General features: G+C 42.9%; 1 protein-coding gene across 1 annotated transcript; it reads left to right on the top strand.

Annotated features, from left to right (window-relative positions):
- The first annotated feature begins 76 nt into the window (after positions 1-76).
- Positions 77-4,510, top strand: LOC109364530 (rho GTPase-activating protein 32-like). Its single transcript, XM_085213592.1, has 10 exons — positions 77-195; positions 672-749; positions 1,058-1,139; positions 1,837-1,980; positions 2,173-2,275; positions 2,368-2,500; positions 3,022-3,104; positions 3,469-3,576; positions 3,681-3,826; positions 4,305-4,510. Exons 2-10 carry the CDS (start codon positions 699-701, stop codon positions 4,508-4,510), a joined length of 1,056 nt encoding a protein of 351 aa, XP_085069718.1. The 5' UTR covers positions 77-195; positions 672-698.
- Positions 4,511-25,424: the final 20,914 nt, after the last annotated feature.

Below are 25,424 nucleotides of genomic sequence, written 5' to 3'. Positions count from 1 at the left end.
ATGTGCTCCTCAGCCTGACATCCTCCTCGTTTGTCCTCAGCTCCTCACCGTGTCCTGTGCTCTCTGTTGCAGACTGGGAACAAGGGGAAGCCCCTGCTGGTTCTTGAGGAGTCATCTCTTAATACTCCAGCTATTGCTGCTGCTCACGTTATTAAGAGATACGTTGCCCAGGCACCAGATGAACTCTCCTTTGAGGTAAGCAGTTCAAGGCGTTCCTTGTTACCATGTACAGAAGAGCATCAGGTGTGAAGGTATCAGCAATATTCTCAGACACCTTCAGAATGTTTGGTGAGGTGAAGCCCAGAAGAATCTGTTCCAGATTAGACTAGCAGTGGGTTGGATGCGGGAAGGAGTTCAGCCATCTCGAAAATATGGCTTTATTTGGCTTTGGAATCTTCTGATCAAACAAATACTGCCCCGTATTGTAGCCTGGTCCCTGAGCAACAGCAGAGCAGTGTATGCAGTGTGTAGATCTGTTCAGGATCTGTCTTGCTAACTTATGTCTGCAGATAATTGGAGCTCTTCCATCCCCTTTGGCTGCCTTGAGAGCTGCACTGGTGCAATTGCTCTCCAGCTTGACAGCAGTTGGCAGTGCAGAAGAATGCAGGCATTTGAGCTGTGCTTCCTCCCAGCCGTGCTGAAGCTGGGATTGACGTTGCAATCTCTTGCAGGTGGGAGACATCGTGTGTGTTACTGCTATGCCAGCAAAGGAGCTGAGCCCCTGGTGGAGAGGCAAGCACGGCTTCCAGGTAGGCACCAGCTTCAGACCTGAGCATGCCACTTCAGTAAAGGCAGGAATCTCAGCTTAGAGCTGCTCTGCCTGCACAGGATGGCTTCTGCACGTCAAAGGTTTCCCCGTGCCAGTCTCAGAGGACCTTGCCTCTGGCTGCAGATGTAGAAAAATTATTATTACCTTTATGCAGGCCATTGTCTGCTGGATAGTCTTATGGAGCGTCAGGCAAGCACGTTCCAAGCAAAATGCTGCTTTTGGTTTAACAGTTCAGACCTGGAAAAGGCTGCATGCAATAGTTGGCCTCTCTTTCTGTTCTTCTTCCAGGTTGGATTTTTCCCTGGCGACTGTGTGGAACTCATTTCTAACAATGTTCCTGAGGCTCTCCTCAACTCAGTGCCAAAGCCAGGTACGGATGTTACATTTGATGGTGCAGGGAAGCAAAGGGGAATCTTTTTTGGGATGTGTTCCGTGTGTAATACCTCCCTTCCCATCCCACGTTATCCTCTGTGTTGATGATCCTTCGTGCATACCACGGGGCGTATGGCTGCTGTTTTGTAGGCAGCGAGAATGAGGGAGGGCAAAGGCAGTTCTCCTGCAAGTCAGGACGAGGCTGAGAACAGCCAGTGTCCCTGGTGGACAGATAGAGGTTTGGTTTGCTAGTGATCCACTTGATCAGAACGTGGCTTTTCAAGACGATCCATAATCCCCAAGTAGAGCAAGCTAAGCAAGAGGAGTGCATTAAGCTCCATCGGAACGTGCAGACATGTGGCCCAATTCTCCCATGTTTATGACTGGACTTGGTGAAATCCTAGAATGTCTTGGGATGGAAGGGAATTTAAGGATCATCAAGCTCCAACCCCTGTGCCTCAGGCTGGGCTGCCAGCCTCCACATTTCATGCGGGACTAGACCAGGCTGCCCACGGCCCCGTCCAACCTGGCCTTGGGCTCCTCCAGGGATGGGGAAAATCCGTTTTTGTAGGTACTTGTTGGTAATGTTCTTCCCGTTTTGACTTGCTCTGTCGAATGTGTTGTGCTCGGCCTCGTCCAACTGAGCCAAACCTGGCATGACTGGAATGACCTGGTTTCTCCATTTTGTTGTGCAGCGCCAAAGAAACGCGGCAAGCTCATCACCTTCCTTCGTTCCTTGGTGAAGGCCCGCCCAAAGAAGCCGAAGGAGCGGGAGGTGGAGAAGGAAGGGCTGTTTGGCTGTGACCTGGGAGAGCATCTTCTCCGCTCTGGTCGCGATGGTAAGGAACAGCCCATTGCTGTGGGAGTTGATGGCTGAAGGCTAAAGTGAGGCGAATGCTCCTAAGAGACAAGTAATTTGTATGTGCTTCAGCCAAGCCTGGCTGGGCTTAGTGGATGGGACGTGACGGGAGCACAGGCTGAAGCAGGACTTGACTCAGGAGCTCCACTAAGCGCTGGCACGTGTTCTTTAGTCCCCCAGGTCCTCCAGAGCTGCGCTGAGTTCCTTGAGCAGCATGGCGTGGTGCAGGGGATATACCGCCTGTCCGGCGTCGCGTCCAACGTCCAGCGCCTCCGGTAAGAGTGCTGTGACTGACACAGCTTGACTGCAGGTGGGTGGCTTTTACTTGCTTTCCTCTTTCTCAACCATTTTGTGTCCTCCTGACCAGCTGTGAATTTGAGTCTGAGCACATTCCGGAGCTGACCGTCCGCGACATTCACAGCGTGAGCTCCCTCTGCAAGATGTACTTCAGGGAGCTCCCGAACCCTCTGCTCACCCACCAGCTGTACGACAAGTTCTCGGTAAGCACAAGGCAACGTCTTCCCTTTTCCTCTTCCCTGGGCCTCTGGGGAGATGGCTGCAGCAGTGCCCCAGCTCTGAGGCCCTTTTTCTGTTAGCCCCATCAGCTTGACTCGCATGTCTTTGCCACGTCCTGCATCGTACTGATGCCACTTTTGGTGGTGCCAGGAGGTGGTTATTTCCACATTCACAGTGCTTGCGAGAATTCCAGGTGGTTTTTGTTTTTTGCTCTTCCCCACCTACTTACAGAACGGGAATGGGATGAATAGCCAAGTGTACTTGGAGATGAATGCCCAGTGCGAGGAGCTGAGCTGCCCACCCAGGCTGTAAAGCGGCCCAGTGCTTGGACTCCTTGGCCTCCCTCGGTGGCACCAGCTGCGTGCCGCTCTGTTCCCCAGTGGCCTCTTGGGAGGCAGAAAATGTGCCTCGGTGCTGCCCAACAGCACACTGTCCCCATAGTTCCCCACCCTGCGGCAGGTTTCTAGCCTCATTTGTGTCTCACTTTCTTTCTGCACTCTTCCAGGCTGCTGTTTGTGCCGCCACAGATGAGGAGCGGCTGGCCAGAATGCGGGCCGTCATCCAGCAGCTGCCCGCTCCTCACTACAGGTCAGTGCTGCCCTCAGCCTGCTGAGCTCAGCCCTGCTGCACTTCAGAGGGCACTGGTGCCATTCCAGGCTTTGTCTCACGCTGCAACACGATGCCTGTGTGTGCTGAAGCGGTTGAAGGCTCCACGGGGGTGGTGAATTTATTGGGTCAGTTCCTGGGCACGGCGGCACGCTTGGTGCAGCTGATGGCTGCGGCTGTGCTGTGCTGGGGCTTGGTGCTGCAGCGTGGCACTGAGTCAAGTTGGATCTACTTGGTGCTCAGTGACAGTAGCAGTAACAAGAACCAGCATGAATGGAGGTTTGCTTTGTGAATGGCAGCACGGCGTGCTCCTTGGTGCTGAACACTTGCCTGTGTTGTTTTCCAGGACACTCGAGTACCTGATGAGACACTTGGCTCGTCTAGCTGGGAGCTCCTCCATCACCAACATGCACGCTAAGAACTTAGCCATCGTGTGGGCTCCAAACCTCTTAAGGTAAACTTCTGGTTCCGTTTCAACACAACGCTTCCATCTGTTCTCCACTTAAGAGAAGCAGTCCTCCCTTTCTCTCCATCAAACGTGCTCTTCTCCTTCTACAGATCACAGCAGAACGAGTCTGCCTGCGCCAGCGGAAGAGCTGCCTGCATGGAACTGCAGACGCAGTCGGCTGTGGTGGAATTTATCATCACCCACACTGACGTCCTCTTCTGCTCCAAATGCCGATCAGACATGGCAGATGGAGCAGGTGAGTGTCTTCCTGCATGAGCTTTCTCTTGATCTGACACCTTGACCAAATGCAGGCCTTCTCCAAGACCTTTGAACTACGCTTTTACTATCGATGGGACAGCAGACTCAGCATGTGAGCCTCGATTAGAATATGGCATCCAGTTGCTGAGAATGCGCAAACCCAAACTTGACAAGAAGAAAACCATCACTGTCATTATGATGTCTTGCACGCAGGAGAAGCTTGATGAAAGTGTGGCAGCAAAGCTCTCTCAGTTCCCTGCCCCCATTTTCTAGGGATTTTTTTGCCTCTTTCATTACAGTGATGCCTTTCTCTCTTTGCCATAAACACACCTCTGACCCCATGGTTATTTTGAGCTCCTCTTCTTCCAGTGGCTCAGATAAGCAAGTCTGAGAAAAATTCCGCACCTCCCCCAGAACTGCGATGGCCGTGCTGCTGCTTTCTGATCCTCGCTCTTACCTGTGGTTTTATCTTACAGCGCATGGTTCTCTCTCAGCACCCAAGTGTGTGTGGGTGTCTTCTGCTGCCACAAAGCTGCTCAGCTTGGAGGAGGCACAGGCACAGAGGCGAGGCCACAGCAGCTCTCCCCTTGTGCCAGAGAGCGGGGACATTGAAGTGGAAGAAGGCCCTGCAGCTGTACAGGGCAAATTCCACACCGTCATCAACTTTCCATCCAAAAGGTAAAGAGGACTTCCTTCTCCAGTACCTGTCGTCATTGTTTGGGTGTGTTTTTATGGTTTTTTTTTCCCCATTATTTCTAGTGCCCAAACTTGCAGAAACTAAGTTACGCTAATGGTGAGGTTTTCCAGATTTCAGGGCCACGTGCCTGAAACCAATTCCGGTTCTCCTCAAAGCAGAACTGTTGGTCAGACCTGCTGGCACTAGAAATTAAGCATGGCTTTGAGAAGAGGCTGATGGGGTGCTAATGTAAGAGTCAGAGATTCTTTTGAACTTCCTTTCTGGCTGCACGGTTCCTCAGCAAGCACTTACGCCTGCCAGCTCAATCAAAGCCACCCCTTAGATGCTGTCCTGTACAGCTGTGGAGCCTTTGCTCACAAGCATTTTGCTTGACACACACACGACTCACAGCATTCACTCTTTTCTCTCTCCAGACAATGATGCGCTGTGTGCTTCCATCAGTGGAGAGCTCCTGGGAAGCACAAATCACTGCAGTTCAAACTGCAGCCTTCCAAGTAACAACAGTGATGGGGAGAAGGAGCTTGTGCAAGTTCATGTTCTGATTTCTCCCGGCTCTGCTGAAGACGCTGACCTGAGCCTGCCAGACACCACAGTCACCAGCCTGGACTGTGACCCAGTGTCTCTGCAGTGCTGTCCATCCCAAACACGGGCTGAGCGCTCCGACAGCAGCACCTCCATGCAGGAGCAGGTCAGCATCAGTGAGGAGGAACAGAGCCTCTTGGAGGGGGACTTACAATCATGTCTCCAGTCCCAGGTGCCACACAGCAGCACTGAGAGCTCTGAGCCACCCTCTCCATGACAAGAGTAGATGATTCCCATCTTTACCCGGACCTCTCACGCCCTCCTCTCTTTTACAAAATAATAAAAGCACGCTCGTGCTCAACCATCGCCTTGACTGCCTGTGGAGTCTTCATTCACGCAGATTGGGATGAATGCAAGAAGCAACAAGGCACCTCAGCTTGCAACGCTGAGGCTGTGGGGTGCATGAAGCAGAGCTTCATGTTTGTTTCCGTTTTGTCTGGCTTTGGGATGTCTGCAGCGAGTGCTCTGCTATCATTTGGTACGATAGCAAATAATCTCTAGCATCCTAGATGCTGCTCATGATAATCCCAAACTTCCTGGTTGTGGCTTTGCGATGCTTTTCCGGGCTTTTTGATGCTTTAACACCTCTCTCCTCCCGCCGTGTCCATTCCTGGTTCCCAACCTACGAGCTGGCCATGCAAATCATCTCCAGGCCTGTCATCTTCAGAATGCAGCAGGACGAGCTCAACTTGACCAACATCTGCCCCGCCCCGGCTTCTCACTGCTCAGCGGCTTGTATACATATATATGTATAGGATATACATATATATGTGTATGGAGTGGTTTTCCAGGTCTCGGGGTGGAAAAGGTGTCCAAAAGAACTCACCTGACACAGTCTCCTCTCCTCTAGGCTGAACAAACGTAGAGATCTTGCTCTCTATTCTCTTCACTATCTTTCGCACACTGTTAACTCAGATTCAATTTGCCATCAAACAGAAGCCCCAGATCCATTTCTGCAGGATTTCTCTCTTAAATTCACGGAATTTCAATGAAGCAATTTTTCAATTAAGAAACAAAGCAATCTGAAATGCAGAAGTGGTCCCAGCATTCACCCCCTGCACCTAGATTTGGATTGGCATGTGCATACGTGCATCCTGGGCAGCAGGGGAAAGAGTGAGTGGTAGGAGCGACGGAGAAGTTTGAGGTTGGAGTAGGCACGAGAGAGCACTAAGGAGAGGAGAGCTCTGCTTGTGCCAAAGCTCTGAGGCTGGCAAAGAGAGCCAGTTTGTGTCATCACTGTATCTTTCAATACATACACAGTATGCTGAAACAGAAGATGAAAGAGAATAGTAAATAGAGCAGGTTGAAGTCAGAAAATTAAAAAAGCTCTAAAGCCTATTAAGCACCTCATCACCTTCAAATGCACGCCTTCAAGTCCAGTATCATTGACAAAAAAATACAGAAAAAAGAAAAAACCCACAATTTTCAATTTCTGGAGTTCGAAAGAAAAAGACACGTTCTGAAAAACACATAACACTTCTGCAGTTTGATACATATGTTACGCCACTTTCTCCCCTCTAAAATACATAGGGCAGAGGCTGTCACAATCCTCAGCTGTCATCCTCCCTAATTTATCTTCTGCCTGCAGCCACGCTGGTGCAAACCCATGCCCAGCAGCCTCAGTGCAGCAGCTGACAAACTTGAGCAGAGGACAGCAGACCAGCTGTCACTGCAAAGCCCCGTCTGGAGAAGTACAGACTGACAGCCTCCTTAGGAGCTAAGCCATTACTTCGCATACTAAAGAGTGTTCTGGTGTTTGTTTGTAGGATTTTTGCTCATTTCTGTTTTTCTAAGTCATGCACTGAATGCAAACACTTGATTCAAAGAATTCTTTTCTTTCTTTATGTTAGGCACAGTTCCAAACACCTAGGAGACCGCTTCCTCGTGAAGAAGGGATTTTGCCTGTGAAGTGATAAAAGCTGGACACGTGAGTTTGCACCTGCTTTCCATGAAAACCTCCTTGCAACAAGAGTTGCAGGTCAGACGATACACATGATCTGAGAACTGGCAGGTACAGAAGCCTTTTTCAGTTCTCTGCACAAACAGCATCCACTGACTGAGGGAACGGACAGCTGAAGTTCAGGTGCCTGCAGCACCAAACCTCAGCAGGACCAGTCAAGCCTTTCTGCATCAGAAGCAGAAGTAGGCAAACACCAGAGCAGCAATGGATATTACAGCCCCAGAGGCCCTTCCTCCACACCTCAGGTCTAAAAGCAGTCGGCCTGTCTCTCCGTCAGCCTGTCACAGAGCCCTGGGCAGAAGAGGCTTGCTTTCTGATCCTTCAGGCTCCAGCAGCTGCCTTATCAGCGTCTCGGCTTGGACTGCTTGAGGAAAAAGCAGAGGGCTGAGCTGCAGGGGAAGGGTAACTGTGGTAGATCCCTGCAGATGGGCACCTGAATTCCACACGAGTCTCTCACACCTCTGAGCTGATGATTTGCTGAGTAATTTTGTCAGCAGAACACAGGTCTTCTACTCTCTGAAGACTAAAAATTGTTTGACAAGGGATTTCTGCCTGAATTATTACTTAGATAAAGGTGTTAACTAGCATATGTGTGGAGGTTTCTATAAACATGTCTAGACAGGTAAATGTCTGTGCAGGATGTGTTGATACTGAAGTCCTGTGCCTGTGTGCTCTGTGGAATCAATCTGTAATGTTACGGTGTCAAAATCCATTGCTGAAAAAGCTGCAGCACAGGCTGTGCAGTGCAAGGATTGGGATTCTTGGAGTCATAAAATCGTAGAATCACAGAAAGGTTGGGGTAGGAAGGGACATTTAAGATCCCCCAGTTCCAACCTCCTGCTGTAGGCAGGGACGCCTGTTCTGATAAGAGGTGCTAATACTCTGATGCAGAACATCTGTTCTATGAGAAATACCTGTGATCATAATCACAGAAACGTGATTATGACTCCCCTAATTAACGAGACAGGGAAGCCCCCTCCCTGAGGTAACTGAAAAAACACAGCAGTTAGGTGACCTTGGAGAGTGGTCCCCCAAGGAAGGCAGGAAACCAAGATACTCGAGATGGTCCTAAAGGCAGAGAAAACAGCATTTCTAGAAAATATTTACAGCTCTCTTAAGAGATGGCTTGTGCTAAGATTGATGATGTTCCAATTGCTGAATTATGGAGAGCATACAAACAGAGAGGGTTAAATAAACCAAGCGAGGAAGTGCAGAATTCTAAAGCAAAATAGCCAGGAACAATTCAGCTTACGGCAGCTCCTCTGGAAACTCAACAGGACTTCACAACTGCTCACAGAAAAGGGCATTTATTGTCTAAATAGAACTGACTCAAAAGGGCTCCAAGTGGGAAAAGGTAAATGCGAATGGACTTTATCTCAAGGGCTCAATAAAGGTGATTTGCCATTCCCAGGCGTAGGCAAATTTCAGAGGGCATGGCAAAATCAGGATGGGACTAGGGCTTGTTTCTGAAGATTCTGGTCTGGATCTAACCAAATGACGTTCAGGGATATCAGTAGAGAATGTAGCAATACCTGGTGGCCAGGTGTAGGAGCCTGGAGTTGTGCTTATTGTCTTAATGGTCCTCCTGTGGGCAGCAGTAAGCAGACCCACAGGACTCAGAAATGCATTATATTATGAAGAACCGGCCTCAAACAATAGGAGAAGGTCCTTTTCCTGATCACACAGAAGTCCTAAAAAGCCATGGCTGGATTAATGGACAACATACCTACCGAAACGTTATCTCCAAAATAGTCAGGGATATGTTACACAGGATGTACTAGATCAGTGTTCTTCTTGTTAGCACAAGTACAGGGAAATAAGTTGGGAATTAAATTATATGGTAATTTGATTAAAGGAAAATGATCAGTTGACACCACTTTGGTTGGGGAAAGTGCTCAAACATGGGAAAAGGATGAATGGCTACCTGAAATAATCGTATAATCCTATGGACCAGCTGTTTGGAATCCTAAAGTGTTGGTAGAAGGTGCTAGAGCACCTATTTGTAACTTGAATAGGAGAAAAGCATTACAAGCTGTGTTGAAAATCATAACCAATCAAACAGCTGCAGCTCTTGACCTTCTAGCCGACCAATCCACTCAGATGAGAAATGCACTGACTTGCAAAGACACCGCATTGCTTTAGAAAATCTGTTGGCAGAAGGTAGGGAGTCTGTGGAAAATTGAATGCGCCTAGTTGGTGTTTACTAATTGATGGCAATGGGAAAGTGGTAAAACCAGTAACAAAAGACATGAGAAAGTTAGCACGTGGACCAATCTGAACTTGAAATGGTTGGGAATTGGATTCATTTTCCTGGCTGCCAGGGGGACCGTGGGTCAAGCAGGCGCTTTATTTTCTCCTTTCTACAGCCACCATTTTAATGACTATTTTCCTGATTTTTTATGGATTTTTTTTTTTTACCTTTAAAAGAGATCTTATTTCATCTGTGATAAAGTGGAAAGGGATTACAAGTTATAAACAATACTTTTGCAATGTTTAAAATAACAGTATGTTTACAGTGAACAATTAAAGCTCATTTTGACAGCTTGCCCTTCTGAAAGATATCATACCTCAAAAAAGCCAAGACCGTGAAAGAAACCAGCTGTTTGTCTGTTTCGATGCACCAGGTTTTTGTTTTTTCTTCTTTCGTTTCAAAAAAAAAAAGGCCTTTTTTAGGTTTTTAACATTTCCTGTTTTTTTTTTTTCGGGTTGGGGCATTTTTTAAATTAAAATTAAAAAAATCCGGTGGGGGGGTTTTTTTTTTTAAAAATTATTCTTTTTTTAGGGAAAAAAAGGAAGTCCCTTTGGGCCAGCCCCCAAACCTATTCCACTGATCTTCCTTACAGCGTTTCCCCCATACGGTTTCCTTTCGCCACGGAAACCAAACAGGAAAAAGGGCTTGGGGCCCCCCAAGTTCAATTGGATCCCGGGGGGACCAGGCTTACGGTTTCCCCAAACAGAGAAGCCCCTCGGGGGCCCCTGTATGAAAAAAATTTTTTTCCCTCTCTCCAATTTTTTAAAAAACCAAAGCCTTTAAAATTTAATTTTACCATTGAAAAAATTTCCCAAAACAAAACCATTTTAAAATATGGTTTTTTAAATTTGAATTTTGCAAAAAAAAAAAAGGGAAACCAATTTCATTTTCCACTTATGTTTTTTTTTTTTTTAAAAAAAAAAAAAAAAATTTTTTTTTTTTTTAAAGCCTTTTTTTTTACGTTTTTTTTGGGGAACAAAAGAGTAAAATGGAAAATTGGAAAAAAAAAAAAGCTCTTTGCAAAAAATGTTTCACCTTTGTTGCCATAAAGTCCCAAATTTAACAGTTTTTCCAAAAATGGAAAAGGAAAAATTTTTTCCCCTCAAAAAATTTCCGGTTACAATAAAAAGGTAAGGGCCGTTTTCGTGAAGTCATGGGGTTTCCGGGAAGGAAAAAAAGGACAACAAAAATGGAAGGGAAAAAAAAACACCTGCTAAAATAATTTCTTTTGTACTTGGGGTGGGGGGGGGTTTCCCTTTTTTGGGGGCCCTTTGGGCACTTTTTTTTTCCCCCTCCTTCAAAATCCCTTTCCTCTAAAACAAAACTTACTTTTGTTTTTTTTGTTAAGGTCTAAAAAAAAAATTTTTTAAAAAAACCCTTTTTTTCGAAAGAAAACCTAAGAAAAGCCCCTGGGGGGGGGGTTTAATTTGTCATTACTTTTTTTAAAGGGTTTTTCCCCATTTAAAAGGGGGTCTCAAAAATTTAATTTTAAAATCCCAAAAAAAATTTTTTAAGAAAAAAATTATTTCGAACAAAACTTATTAAAAGATCTTTTTTGGGGGCGGCTTTTTTTTATCTTGCAAAAAGGGGGTTTTTTTTTCCCCTTAGTGTATTTTTCCCCCAATTATTTCAATTCCCATTTTTTTTGGGTTCCCCAAAAAAAACCCGAAATTTTCTGCCAAAAAAAAAATTTTTTTTCTTTTTTTGATTGCCCTTTTCTTGGATAACCTTTCTTTGAAAAAAAAGTAATGATTTTGGGGAAAAAACCTTTTGATTTTAAAAATTTTGGAACAGAAAAGATTTTTTAAAAGGTTTTTCCCCAAAAAAAAAAAAAACGGCATTTTTTTTCCTCCCCAAAAAAAAAAACCGCAAAAAAAAATCCAAAAATTCCCCTGTTTCTTAGTGTTCCTTTTAATACAAAGAAAAACTTTTTTTTTTGGTATTTCCAAAAACAGGAGATTTGAATCAATTTAGGGTTTTTTTTTCCCCTTGGGGTTTTTAATCCGGAAAAAGCCCCCCCCCTTTTCTTTTCCGAAAGGTTTAAGCGGGAGAGTAAAAGGGTGCATAAATTAAAACGCGCCTTTGCCGGCCCTAAAAGCTTTTTTAAGTCTCCCGGGGGCCGGAAAGGCCCCCCCCTTTTGGGGGAAAAGGGGGGGGGCCCCCCGAGGTAGTGGTTAATGGAGCTCCCCCTTTCCCCTTTTAAACCCCCCGGGGTTGTCCATCTTTTTAAATTTCTACAAAGACCAAAGGAAAAAAGTCCCCCAGAAAATTTGAGGGGGAAAAAGCGGGAGGTTTATCTCCCTGAGGGTAGGGAACCCCTTCCCAGAACCAAACTCAAAATTTTTTTCAAAAAGGCCAATCCTTTTTTTGCCCCCCCCCCCGGTTTTAGTTGGGGGTAGTGCGATTTTTAAAAGGGAAAAACTGGGTTTGGGATTTTGGTCAGGGCCCCCGGTCCCAGTGGGTTAGGGGGAAACCGGGGAAATAAAAAAGTGGGACCAACGGGGAGGCATCTTTTTTCCCTTTTGAAGGCGACCTGGGGTTTGGTTTCATTTTCCCTCCCAAAGAAACCCCATTACCCGGACGTGCCAAAAGGGGCAAAAGGTGGGGGGGGCTGAGCCGCATGGGGGAGGATGGGGGTTTTTTTTAGGGAGAAGAGGAGGGGGGGAACCTGTTGAAAGGGCCAAGGGAAATTTGGGGGGGGTTTTCCCCCCCCCGGAAAAAAAAAAGGGGAGGAAAGCCCTTTACCTTTTTGTTGCAGGAAAAAAATTTTTTTCCAAAAAGGGGGGGCCCAAGGCTGCCCAGGGGTGGGGATTTTTAAATTGCGTAACCTTTTTTTTCGGACAAACCATGTTTCCCGACCGGGAGGTGAAAAGATTGGGGGGGAAAAAAGGTGTGTTGGGGAAATTTGGGCCCAAAAAAAAAAAATTTAACCCGGGGGGGTGCATTTCTGAAAGGTGGAAAGGGGATTCGGGCCCCATTCTTTAAAATTTAGCAAACGGGGTTTTTAAAGGCTGGGGTACCCGGTTTTTTCCCCAAAAAAACAAAAAAAAGGCAGTTCCCCATATCCTTTCATAGGAACCTTTTTGGTTTCCCTTAAAGTTTGGGAAAGGAAGAATTTATCAGCATAATTTTAAAAGGGAAATTTTTCCCCAACCCCCCCCCGGGTTTCCCCCCCCGGGGGAAAGGGGGAAATTTAGTTGGACCTGATTTAAAAGTTTTGAAAAAACCCCAAAACCCTTTTTTTTTGGTATAGGGGGCCAGTCGTATGGAATAAATTTGGTTCTTGGGTCAAAAAAACCCAAAGAAATTTCCCCCCGGAGGTGTTTTTCCCACCCTTCCCCCAGATTTTCAAGAACCCTTTTAAGGGGAGCCACCCCCAAAAATTTTTGCTGTGAAAAACGGGGGGAAGGCCCCAAAAAAAACCTTCCACCCCCGAAAAAGGGGAAAAACCACCCCCTTTCAAGAAGCTATTTGAACTTGCCGGTTTTGTTCTGAACCTGTTTCCTAAAAAAGGGGAAAAAACACAGTGCTGCGACTTTGATAACCCGAGGAATTTAACCTTGCTTTAAATTTTTTAAAACCCCAAGTTCAAAATTTAAAAAAAATTTTTAAAAATTAAATAAAAGGAATTTACCTTTTTTTTTCCGGGGGTTTTTGGTCTTTTTTCGATTTTGAAAAACCCAAAAAAAATTAACCATTTAAAAAAGGGGAAACCCCAGGGGAGAGGTTTTTTTTCTCTTTTTTCCCTTTTTTTTAGGGTCCCTTTTTTAAAAAAAGGTCATTTTTTTGAGTAAAACCGTTCCGGGAAAAAAAAATTTTTCTTAAAAAATATATTCCAAAGTTTTTAAGCAAAAATAAATTTAAATAAAAAAATTTTAATTTTTTAAAAGATTCTATATTCCATCTTTTCTAAACCCATTGTGGAAAGTGTAAGTGAAAAAAAAACGTTAAAGCTTTGGAATCCATTGCGCAGACTTTGATCTTTTTTTTATTAAACCCTAGCCCAAATCCACAAGGTTTTTTCTTAAAGTCGTTTCCCCTTTCTCCCTTTTTTTCAAGGGGAAAAATCCAAAGAAAAATTTTTGACCATTTCCCGGCCCAAGTTTTTTTCAGGAATTAGCTCAGTCTAAAGGGCCCTGGAAAAAAAAATCCTTTCTCCATCAAATCCCACGTAATTTTTAGCCCCAACTCACCAAGAAGGTTTTGCCCTTGGGTTTGGTTAAAAAATTTTTTGGCATTTTTTAAGCACGGTATTTCCCCTATTGAACTAAAAAAACCACCCCATAATTGAATTATTAAAAGGATTCTTTTTTCCCGATATGTTTTTCACTTTTAAACTGTTCCCTCGACAGAACTCTGTGGGCCAAAACCCAAAATTTTTTTAAATTAACCAAGGGGAGTAACCCGCGGTTTGAAGGAAATGCCCTAATTTTTTTTCCCTTTCATGTAACGTGGTAACCCGGCCGGGAAATTTTGGCCCTTTTTCTTTCCCCCTGTAGTCGGGTTATGGGGGGGAAAGGCTCCTTACTGTGGAAAAACCCCAAAGGGATCGGCCCCCCCAAATTTCCGGGGTTTACTTTTTTTCCCCACCCCTTAAATTACCAGGAGTTCTGAGGCCCCCGGGGTTTGGTTTTTTTTTGCTTCACGGTTTAAAAAAAGGGTTTATAAACAGGAAAGAAGCTTAGGGAAAGGGAATTCGGGGGTTTTGGGGAAAAATTTTTCAAAATGGAGCTAAGGGGTCCCAAAGGGTGGGGAATTTCCCCCAATTAAGAAACTTTAAGGTTTTGGGACTTTTTAAAGGGAATTTGTGGAGGTATTTAGAGACTTTTTTTTCCCCCTTTTGGGGTTTCCTTATTAAAAAAAAAAATTTTGGGCCCTTTATAAAACAATTTTTCTTTCATTTTCAAAATTAGGTGAAGTTGGTGGGTGGTTTTTTTTTCCAAATAACAAAAGAAAAAATTTTAAAATTTTTAAAGATTAAATTCCTTTTTAAAAATTTAAATTCTTTTTTACAAAAACTAGAAAGGAAAAAATTTAAAAGGGTAATTCCAAATTAAAAAATTTTTTTTTAAAAATATTAATTGGTTTTTTTAGTCCAAAACTTAAAAAAAGGGGTTTATTAAATCCCCAAATTGTTTCGGAAATTTTTTTTTTTTGGGGTTATTTTAAAAAAGCAAAAACCAGAACACAAAAATTGGAAAAAGGGCCCCCCCCCCGGTGCTAAAGCTGATAATGCATTTTTTTTCCCCCGGGTTTTTTTAAAAAACGGAATGTTTTCAGGAAAAAAACCCCTTTAGTCCGGGAAAAATACCCATGATTCCCCAAAAATTTTGAAGTTGTCCTCAAGTATAATCTAATTGGAACTTTTTTCAAAAGGTTGACAATCATAACAAAAAGTTTTGGGCAGCAAAAAGTGGCCTTAACGATCATCGAACAAATTTAAGGGATGTTAAAACAGAAAAAAGGGGTTTTCGGGCTCTTAAAAGAAGGAAAAAAAGCTTATAGTTTCCAGGCTTTTTGGTCAGATGGGGTTATCTTGAAAAACCCATGTTTGGGGCTTGGTTCCGTTTGAAACTTATTTTTCAAAAGTTTGGGTCAGCTCGAGTCAAAAAAGTTTTTAAGAAAAGGATGTTAAACAACCCCCTCCTGCCACCAATTCCAAAACCCCTCCTTGTTTTGAAGGGGTGCATCCCTTTTCCCCCCCAAAAAAGGGATTTCTTCTCTTTCCCCTGTATGGCCCTAAAGTCAGCGGAGAGAAAATTTTTTGGCTAACTTTAAGGGGACTTTTTTTCCTGCCCCCCCACGGCTTTCCCAGCCCTTTTCAACAGTGCACCTTTTTTTCTACCAAAAACTCGCTCCAGGAAATTTGGGGAAAAAAAAAAAATTTTCAAGAAGAAAAAACTAAATTTTGTCTTTTCTGCAAAAAATTTTCGGGGATAAAAAAAGCTTCGGGGAAAAAAAACTTATATTCCCCCAAAATCAAATTGGGGGTAAAGCTTTTATTAATTTTTTAAGCCCTTTAGACGCTCATTTTCTTTCACAGGGGAAAATCACGGGGAAAGAAAAAAGAAACCCCTTTTTTATTAATTTAAATCCAATTTTTTCCCCTTAGGGGGAAAAAAATTTTATATCAAATTTCAATCTTTCAACCCTGAAAAAACCCAAATTATTATAAATTACAAAAACAAATTTATTAATTTTCATTTTTTCTTATATTCTTTTATATCCCCCCCTTCCCCTTTTTGGATTTTGTAGCTGAGCTTTTCTTTACCACCTTGTTTTACCCCTTTTTTTTTTTTTTTAATTTTTTTACTTTTTGGAAAAAATTTTCCCTTTTTATTTAGAAATTCAGGGTTTAAAAAAATTTTGGGGCACTTTTTTCATTTTTTTTTGGGGGTTTTAAAAATTTTTGGGAAAGTCAAAAATTAATGAAGGAAACCCCAAGCTGGCCACTCCAAGGAAAAAACCCAAAAATTTAAAGATTTGCTAATGATTTATTGGTTTTATCCCCCTTTTCCCAATTTTTTAAAATTAAACCTTTTTCCCTAAAATTTGGAGGCCCCTTTTTCCCGGTAAAGGGAATTTTTTTTTTTTTTAAAATTTAAATCCACCACCAATTCTACACCGGGCCTCCCTTTAACCTCCAACAGACCCTGTTTTCCCCGATTTCCCGCCCCTTTTGCCGCACCCCCCTTTCCCCCCTCCTTCCACCTTCCTTTGATTCTTTTTTTCTTTCCTTTCCCTTTTTTTTCCCCCGCTTTGGGGTTTTGTGTTGTTACTAGTGGATTTGGTTTCAAGTTTAGGTTTTGATTTTAAAAAGATTTTTTTTTCCCCCGACTCTCAAAGGGAACTATTTTTGGTAATGTTCACCCCAAATCCCCCTGATGCCCCCCAAACGGGCGGGACAGACCCCCGAATTTTTTTCCCCCCCGGGGGGAAAAGAATTGGGCTAAACTTCCTTTTTCATTCCCGGGACCGGTTCCCTTTGGGGGGAACGGGGCCCCCCCCAAAAAGGAAAGTTGCCCCCTGTTTTTTGGTGGGGGGGGGATCTTTTTGACGGGGGGTTTTCCCCCCTTGGCCATTGTTGCCTCTCCCCAAAACCCAAAAAAATCAAGACCTCTCACTTCCCTTTTCATTTTAAAGGCGAAAAAAAAAAAAAAAAAAACCCCAAAAAACCCCCCAAAACCCCCTAACATCCCTTGTAATTAAGGAGGGACGGTGTTTAAAAAAATTTGGGGGGAAAAAGTCCTCCCTTTTCATGACCCTTTTTTTTAAATTTTTTTTCTTTTTAATTCAACAAAAAGGGGGGAAAAAAAAAAAAAAAACCCGCCTCTAAATTCATTACCAAAGGGGTTTTCTCCGGGGCGTGGTAAAAATTGGCAAGTCGAGAATGAGGCCCCCGTGCGAAAAATGGAAATTGTCTCTTAGATTTCCCCAAAAGTCCCCTTTTGGGCCCGTGTCCCAACAGACGGGATTTGTAACGGCCTAATTTTAGGGAAAGGGTGGGGGTTTTTGTTCCTTTTTTGGGGCCAGAAGGTTTTCCCCGGGGCAGGGGGGCCCCCCAACCCCCAAAGCAAGGAGCCCCAACTTTGAGAATCCAGGGAAGTTGGCCCCTTTAAATTCGGCGAAGAAACCCGCCCCCCAAAACCCCGCCCCTTTTTGGTTTGCATTTGCCCTAAAATTTTTGTTTTTTAGAACCCCTAAAAATTCCAAAAGGTTTGTTAAAAAAAAACTTGATTTATTTTGGGAAAAAAAGTTTTCTCGGGTTTTTTTGGGGGGGGGGGGGCCCCCCCGGGGGGGGAAAAAAAATTTGCCAATAGTAAGTTGAAACCCTTTCTTGTTCAAAAATTGCAGTTGGGTAAAATTTTTTTTTTTCTGAAAAAAAACCAGGAAAGCCCCCTTCATTTTTCTTTTTCCCCAAAACAAATAAAAAGGATTTTTTTTGGGCCTTTCAGATGAAAAACAAAATCAAAAAATCCTTTTTTCGTTGTTCTCCCAAAAAGTTTTAAACCCTTATTTGAGGCCAAAAAAAGGGGGACATGTTCTTTGAACTTCCGTTTTTTTTTGAAGAACTTAAAAAAATTTCCTGTTTTTTCCAGGGGCATCCCATCCCTTTTTTTAAGGGCCCTTTGCTGGAGGGGGGAAAAACTTTTTTTTGGGAACGATTTTTCATCTTTAAAAAAAAACCCAAACCCAAAAAAAAAAAAACTTTTGAGTTTTTTTAAAGGAAAAAAGAATTCCTTAAAAATTTTGGGCCCTTCCCTGGGGAAAGGGGGGGGAAAATAAATAAAAAGCAAATTCCAAAAAATTCAGATGTTTTTGAGCGGCCCTCCATTTAAATTAAAAGGGAAAAATGTTTTGACTAAAATAGGGAATGGAATTTTAAATCAAAAAAAAAAAATTGTTTTATTGAGTTGTCCCATGGAAAGAGGCTTTTAACCCCTGGGCCTTTACTTCCCCCCAAAGGGAAAAAAGAAAAAAGGTCCCCCCTTGGCAGAGCGTGGGGAAAAACCGGTCTTTTCTGCCCCCCAAACCCCAAAAACTGGTTTTCAACGTCATTCCCCGTTAAATTTTTATGGAAAAAACCAATTTTGCTTTCCCCAGCTCTGAGCAAATGATTTTTTTGGGTTTTTGGAAACCAATTTTTTTATTTCCCCAAAAAAAAAAATTTTTTTCCCAAAAAAGAAGGAAAAAAATCAGTTTTTTGGGGGGGGGTTTTTGGGCAAAAGTGTTTTTCCTCTGCAAAAGTTGAGAAGGCTTTCCTTTTTCCAGAAAAAAACCCCCCAAAAAATTTTTTTTTAATGCCAAAAAAAATTTGCTTGAAGTCTTTTTATTTTTAAAACCCAAAATTTTTTGCCCCCCAAAAAGAAAAAAAAAATTTTTGCTCCCCCAGATTGGGTTTTCCCCCTTTAGGTGAATTTCGTTTTGTAAAACAAAAAAAAAAAACAAAACCTTTCAAACGGGGAGAGATTTTTTAAAGGGAAGGGGAAGGGAATTTTTTTGGGGGGGGTGGGGGCCCCCTTCCCTGAAAACCCTTTCCTTTAAAAAGGGGGGTTTTTCCCAGGGGAAAAAAAAGAAAGGGGGGCCCCCGCCAGAGGAAAGGCCATTGGGTTTGGTTTGTTGCTGAAAGGGAAGTTGTAAAGGGGGGGGGTTTTGGGGGAGGGAAACAATTTTTTGATGCCTTTTTTTTTTAAAAGGAAGGCCAAAACCGGATTCCCCCCCCCGGGGCCCCCGGGTCCTGGGAAAAGATTTAAGGACCTCAGTAAAATTTTGTGCCTCCCTCCCCCACCTTTTTGCGGGAAAAATTGCAACGCAAACAACTGTTCCGGGAAAGGAAAAATAAATTGAAAGGCCCTGTTGGATTATTTTTGTTGGCTGCTCTTTTCGGAAACGTGTCCCCCCCGGAAAAACGGAAAAAAAAAATTTTTTCCCTTTTTAAAACCAAAAAAAACCCCATCTGCCGAAGGGGTCAGGCAATTTTTTAAAAAAAAATTTCCCCTTTTTTTTCACCCCTTGTTTAAAGGGAAAAATGCTTAAATTATCCTAAAAAAAGTGGGCGGGGCATTTCCCGTTTTTTTTTCCCAAGCCGGGGGTTTTTGCCGGTTTTTGAGACCGTCGAACAGCTCCAAAACTTTTTGAATGTTTTAAATTTTCAACCCCGTTGCCCCACCCCCCAAATTTTTTTTTTGCAGGAATATTTGTCGTCCGCCCTCGGGTCTGAGATGTGTACAAGTATTTAAAAACCCTTTGCCTTTAAAACAACCCAAATTTGTTTTAATTTTTAAAATTGTGTTTTTTTTGAAAACCCAAATGACCTTAAAAACCTTTTGGAGCCCCCTGCAAAGCTGGGGGTTTCAACTCTGCCCCAAAAATCCCCCCCCTTCTTTTAGGGGGCCCCAGCTTCTTTTTTTTTGGTCGGAGGGGCTGAATTTCCCCCACCTTTTTTTTGAGCCAATTCCCGGACTCAAAATCTTTGGGGGGTTTTTTTGGGAGCACTGGGGTTGGGGGTTTTTTCCTTCCTGGGGGGTTATTGTTGTGAAAACCAAAAAATTAGAAAAAATAAAAATGAAAGGGTTTTTTTTTTCCCCAACCCAACTTGATTTTTTCCAAATAACCCCCTTTTTGGGGGGGAATTTGGGGTGGGGGAAATTGTTTTTTTTAAACCCTTTTGGAAAAAAGGGGAAAAGGGTCCGGGCCCTGCCCCCCAAAGTTCTTGAAAAAGGAAAACAAAATAAAATGTTGGGGCACCCGGGGAAAATAAAAATTTTGGGGGGGGCCCTTTCCCAAATAAAAACCCTTTTTTAAAGGGAGTCGGTTTCCCTTTAATTAAAAGAAAACTTTTTAAAATTTTTCCCCTCCAAAAATTTTTGGGGATTTTTTTCCCCTTTTTTTTTGGTTTTTTTTTTTTTTAACGCTTTTTTTTCCCCCCCCCCTTTTTTGGCCTTTCTCCTTTGAAAATGGTCAGGTTAAAACCCCTTTAAAGACAGTTTTTTCCAAAAAAACCCAAAGAAAAAAAGGTTTTTTTTTTCCATTTTTTTGGGTTTTTAAAATTCCCTTTTAAAAGGCCCAAAAAAGTCAATGTTTTTTTTTTTCCCCTCCCCTTTTTCTGACCAAAAGCGTTTTCTCAAAACTTTTGGATCCTTTTGTTCCCTTTAAAAAACCCCCTTCAAATAAAACATTCCCTGCCCCCGTGCTTTCTTATGTCCCCAAACTTCCGCCCCCGGGGAGGTTCTGATGAACTGCAACCCGCGGTAAAATTAACCCTTACTCCTTGTAAACCACCCCAAATTTTAATTTGACAAAAATGGGTTTTTTAAAGTTTTTTTTTCCACCACCAAAAAAAAAAATTTTTTTAAATTTTTTTAACTTTTTTAACGTTTTAAGAGTGCATACTGTTTCATTCTGTTCTTCTTTCCACCAGGTAATATTTTGGCCCCCAAAGCCCAAAAAAACCAAGACCCAAACCCCCCACGCGAAAGCTTTGTGCCCCGCGGGAACTGGGTAAAACACCTTTTCCCAGCGGGAATTGTGTTTGTTTTTTTTTTTTCCCCCTTTTTTGGCTTTTTTAGCAAAGGGTTGAACCCCATCTGTAAGGAGGTGGGGAAATGGGAGAAAAAGGGGAGTGCAAAAGGCAAATTTCCCCCCGGAAAACTTCTTTTTAAGGTAAAAAAAATTCCAGCAGCCATTGGGGGGGGCCCGGGGTTTAAACCATTATTCCCGGGTGAAACCGAAAGAAACAATAAAAAAAAATTGTTGGGTTTCAAAGTTTTTCCAAAAATTTCTCAACCAACGGGGTTTTGGTGGCTGGACAAACATAAAGGATTTTTAAAAGTTCTCCATCAGATCTTAGGGTCCTTCTACTTTGCAGTTTAAAAAAAAGGGGGTTTTTAAAAAAAAAGGCCCCCTCCTTTTTTTTTTTTTGGGGTTTTCCAAAATTTTGCATTTTTTTTTTTCCCCCCAAACAAAAAAAAGCGTTTTTTTTTTTCCCATTTTTCGAAGAATTGTTTTTTTTTTTTTTTGTTTTTTTTTGGGCAAAAAACCGTAAAGAAAAAAAAAATGCCCTTTTTCCAAATACTCCCCTTTCGGGAAATTTTTTTTTATTAAACCTGGACTGAAAGGGGGGGAAAAAAAGGACCCAACACTTGCTTTTTGAAAAAAGATAAAGGGAAAAGGTTGGGTTTAAAATTTTAAAAACCCCCCTTTTTTTTTTTTTGTCTTTTGACTTTCCCCAAGTTTTAATCCCAACTTAAAGGGTTTCCCCCCCGGGCCCAAAAATAAAACACTTTTTTTAAAACCTCCCCCTTTTTCCCAAATTCCCAGGGGGGAAAAACCATTTTTGCACCGAGCTGTTTTTAACAAAAAAGAAAAAAAAGGGCCCCTTTTGGGGGGGAAAATTTCCCTTTTGGGGAAAACCCTGGGGCCTGACAAGGGGGGGCCCAATTTTTTGGCGACCTTTTAAAGCTTTAAAAAAGGCATTTAAATGGCCATTTTCCGCGGTGTTTCATTGGTCCAAAAACAGGGCCCCAAAGAGAAATTTTAAAGAGTTTTTGGGGTGCAACAACACGCAGAACCACAGGCTTTTTAAAAAAAGGCAAAAAAAAAGGGTTTTCTTTTTTTCAGGTAAAAGGAAAAAAAATTCTAAATCCTTAGTCCCGCTTTGGAAAAAGCCCCTTGACTGCCGACCCCCAAAGACCTCCAAAAAACCCCCCTTGCGAACAGTCCAAAAAACCCCAAAAGGGCTTTTAAGCCCCCCGGGGGTGTAACCCCCCACCCCCCTGTCAGAAAGATTTTCGCCCCTGGGGGAAATTTTTTTTTTTCCGAATCCCTAAAACCCGAGGTTTTCCCCCGCCGGAAAACTGCCCAAATCCGGGAAGGCTGTTTTTCCCTTCGAAATTTTTTTAAAAACCTTTTCAGGCGTCATTTTAATAAAAGGGGGGACAGTCAAACATGAGGGAAAACGGGCACCGCTTACCTTTTTTCCCATCGCCCCAAGAACCCAAAACTTGCAGGGGGGGGATTTTTTCCACAGGAAAAACACCGAGTTTTCGTTTGAAAAAAAAATTTTTAAAACCTGCCCCGAAAAAATTCTCATTCCAAAAAAACCCCAAAAAAGTTTGGCTCCAAGCTTTTAAACTTTGGGGCTTTAAAGCTTTTAAGCATTCCTGTCCCCCAAACGGGGAGAAAATTTTTTTTCCGGGAGGGGAAGTTTGGGCCCAAAAGCACTTGGCTTTGGTTTTTGAAAACCCCAAAAGTGGCCCCTCTAAAACCCCAAAAAATTTTAAAAGATAATTTTAAGGCCCCCCCAACCCGTTCAAAGTCCCCAAAACCCCAAGTTTTTAAAAAAAGCCCAAAAATTTATTTGGATTTTTTTTAAGTTTTTTTTTTTACTTTTTTAAAAATTTTTAAAACCCCCTTTTTTTTTGGGATCGGGTTTAAAGCTTTGGAAATTTTAAAACTAAGTTCCTAAAAACAGACTTTTTTGGGTTTTTTTCCCCAAATTTAGGTTTCCCCCCCCGGGGAAAGGGGGTTAAAAACCCTTCCCTTTCAAAAAAAGGAGGGGGGTTTTGCCAAGCAAAAAAAAAAACGGGAAAAAAAAAACCCAAAACCTTTCCCCCTCGAGCTGAAAAAAAAAAAAAAAGGGTTTTTTGAATTTGGTTTTTAATTTTTTCCGCACCCTTTTTTTTCCCGAAAAATTAAAAAAACACCTGTTGGGTTCCCCAAAAAAAGGCAAGAAGGCCAAAAACCCCAGAGTTGGGGGAAAAAATTTTGTTTTTGGGGCCCCCTTGGGAGAAAAATTCCCCAAAAAGGAGGTTTTTTAAAATGCCCCGAAGGACTCGAAAACAAATTTTTACAAAGGAAAGTAAACCCGGTTTTTTTTCCCCCTAAAATGGAAAAACCGGGGGTTCCAATCATTCCCTTTTTTTTTTTCTTTACTTTTTTTCTTTTTTTATTTTTTAAAAAAATTTAAAAGTAAAAGGGGTTGTTTGGGAAATTTTGGGTTTGAAAAAACTGAAAAATACGGGAAACCCTTCCCTTGCAAAAAAAAGATTTGAAAGAAAATTTTTTAAAGGGTTGGAAAGTTCACCCAAAACCGTTTCTTTGAAGAAATTTAGGAGTTTTAACTTTTTTGGCTGGCAAGAGGCCCAAAATTTTTTCCCATGAAAAAAACTTTTTGTTTTTTTTTTTTTTAAAAAAAAAAAAAATTTTTTTTCCCCCCCCCGGATTCCCCGGTTTTTAAATTAAACCCCCATGTTTTAGGGGGGGGGGGGGGGTTGGAATTTTTCGCCGGGTTTCCTTTTTCCCCATTTCCCTTTGGGGGCCCGGGGCCCCGATGTTTTACGGCTGAATGAGGGAAAGGGGGGTTCCCCCCCCTTTTTCAGGAGGGGTTATTCCGGTGCCCCTTTTCCTTCCCCCTTTTGGTTTTTTTTTCCACCCCTTTTGGAAATTTTGAGAAGCTAAGGGGGGAAAAGGGGGTGGGCTTTTTTTAAATGCGGCGGGGGCCCTAAAAAAGTTAAAAATTTTTTAAAAAATATTTCCCCGCCCCCTTTAAAAACAACCCCAAAAAGGGTCTTTTTGTTATTTCCCTCGTCGCCTTGTTTGTGAAGAAGAGGGGTTTTTCCCTTCCTTCCCCCCCTCTGCTCCCTTGGGCCTTTTGCCGGGGAAACGAGCAAAGGAAAGGAACGGGGGATTTTTTTTTGCCCTTAATTTTTTGGGTAGTGCCTTTTTGGCCCCCCACATCTTTAGCGGGGCCCCCCTTTTTTTAAAGCCTTTTTAGTTTTGAGGAATTTTCCTGGGTTTTTTCACTTCCCCTCCCCACCCCAAAAATGCTTCTGTGGGCTTGACCACGGGAAAAAGAACCCCCTTGGCAAGTTTCCCAACCCCCCTTTTAAAGGTTTTGAAAAGGGCCGGGGGGGAAAAACCCGGTTTTCCGGATTTTCCCCCCGGGGGGGGGGAAAAACTCCAAGAAAGGGAAAATAGGGGGCTAAAATACTAAAAAAAGGGGTTTCAAAAACCTTGGTTTGCCGGGTTAAAAATTTTAAAAAACTCTCTTTGTGGGGGTAAGAAGAAAATTGTGCTTTTTCCCCTTTCCAGTTTTGCCGCTGGGGGGTCCTGCAGGCGAAAACCCGGGCCTCCCAAAATGGGGGGTATAACCCTTTATTATTTGCCCGATTTGGGTTGGCTGCGATGCCCCGTTTTAAAAAGAAACCTTTAACCGGGGGAAAAAGGTTTAAATTTTCTTTCCTTTTTGAAGGGCCTTTTCTATAAAAAAAACATTTGGTCAAAAGGGGAAGTTTTTCCCCCACCGACCTGTTGGGTCAGGCCCTGCACAGGGGGGAGGGGGAATGAAATTTCATTCCTGGGAGGGTGCCCCAAAAGCATTTTCTTAACTTCCGTTTTCCAGGGCCCCCATTTAAGGAGGGAAAGTTTTTTGAGTTGCCCCAAGTAACCCTTTTTTTTATCCCATTTGTTTTTGTTGAGAGGCCGGGGAAGCCCGGGTTTCGAGGGTTTTTCCACTAGGAGTCCAAAAAACTTCCCCCAGGCACCGATGCTCCTTTAGGAAAAAAGGGGTTTTTTTGCCAGACAAAGACAATTTTTAAGGAACAAAATATTCAGATTTAAAAAAAATGTTTTTAGGTAAAGAAGAATTGCCAGTTAACTTGCAGGGTGGTAAAAGGGGGATTTAAAAAAAAAAAAAAATTTTTAGGTTTGGAACTTCTGAAAAAAGCTCCCTGTTTGAGCCGGCCCCAAAGCAAGGAAAAAATTTAAAAATCTTTTTCCAATTTTTTAAGATAATAGCCCCCCCCCTTTGGCGAGCCCCTTTTTGGTAAAAAACTTTACCCCCCAGTTCTTTTAAAACCCCAATTTTTTTTGGCTATGGGAATTCTCCCACTTGACAAATTAGTGGGGAAAAGAGCTTTGGGGGCCCCCCCCCCAGGTCAACATTGGGGAATTTTTGGGTTTTGGGCATCTTTGGGATTTGCCCCAAAGGGGGGGGGCCAGGCTTAAGGGGATTAATAATAACTTAAAAAGGGGGAATTCACTTAACTCTTTGCCCCGGGGGGTTCTGGAAAAAGGTTACCCCTCCCTTTAAGGATTGTTCCGAAAAAAAAAAAATTTTTAATTTTTTGGGATTTTTTTCGGGTGCTTTGCTAGGAAGAAAGAAAAAGCGTTTGGTTTCATTCAGGGGAAACCCCAAGTATTCCCTCATCTTTTGTTCTTTTCCAGGGGGTTTCCCCCGGGAATTTGGGGACTCTTACTAACAATTTGGGTTTAACCCAATTGAAACCCCCGGTCGGAGGGGAATTTATGGGGGGGGAAAAAAGGGGGAATTTTTTTTGGGGGTTTCCGGGAATCCTCCCCCCCCCATAAATTTTAACCTCTTTAAATTCTGCATCCAGGGGCAAATCTCTTTTTTTTCGGAAAAAAAGGGGGAAACATTTAAAGAAAAACGGCGGGCAGGGCCCCGGGGGACGGATGAGTTTGGGTTTCAGGCCATTTGGTCAAAGTCTTTTCCCTTTTTTCCCCCAAAATTTGGGCTAAAAAAAGGGGCTTTTCTCCTAACTCGGTTTAATTTCTAAATTTATTTACGTAAAAAAGGTTGGGGG

This window comes from Meleagris gallopavo, chromosome Z (genome assembly GCF_905368555.1).
Source record: "Meleagris gallopavo chromosome Z, MGAL_WU_HG_1.1, whole genome shotgun sequence".
NCBI lineage: Eukaryota > Metazoa > Chordata > Aves > Galliformes > Phasianidae > Meleagris > Meleagris gallopavo.
This window is presented reverse-complemented; position numbering and strand designations above follow the sequence as displayed.

Bases quoted from the DNA above. Each gene is read 5' to 3' on its own strand.
- LOC109364530 (XM_085213592.1), top strand. From the start codon at position 699: ATGCCAGCAAAGGAGCTGAGCCCCTGGTGGAGAGGCAAGCACGGCTTC. The intron at 2,501-3,021 runs GTAAGCACAAGG...GCACTCTTCCAG, and splicing joins AGCTGTACGACAAGTTCTCG to GCTGCTGTTTGTGCCGCCAC. The intron at 3,827-4,304 runs GTGAGTGTCTTC...TTTATCTTACAG, and splicing joins AGACATGGCAGATGGAGCAG to CGCATGGTTCTCTCTCAGCA.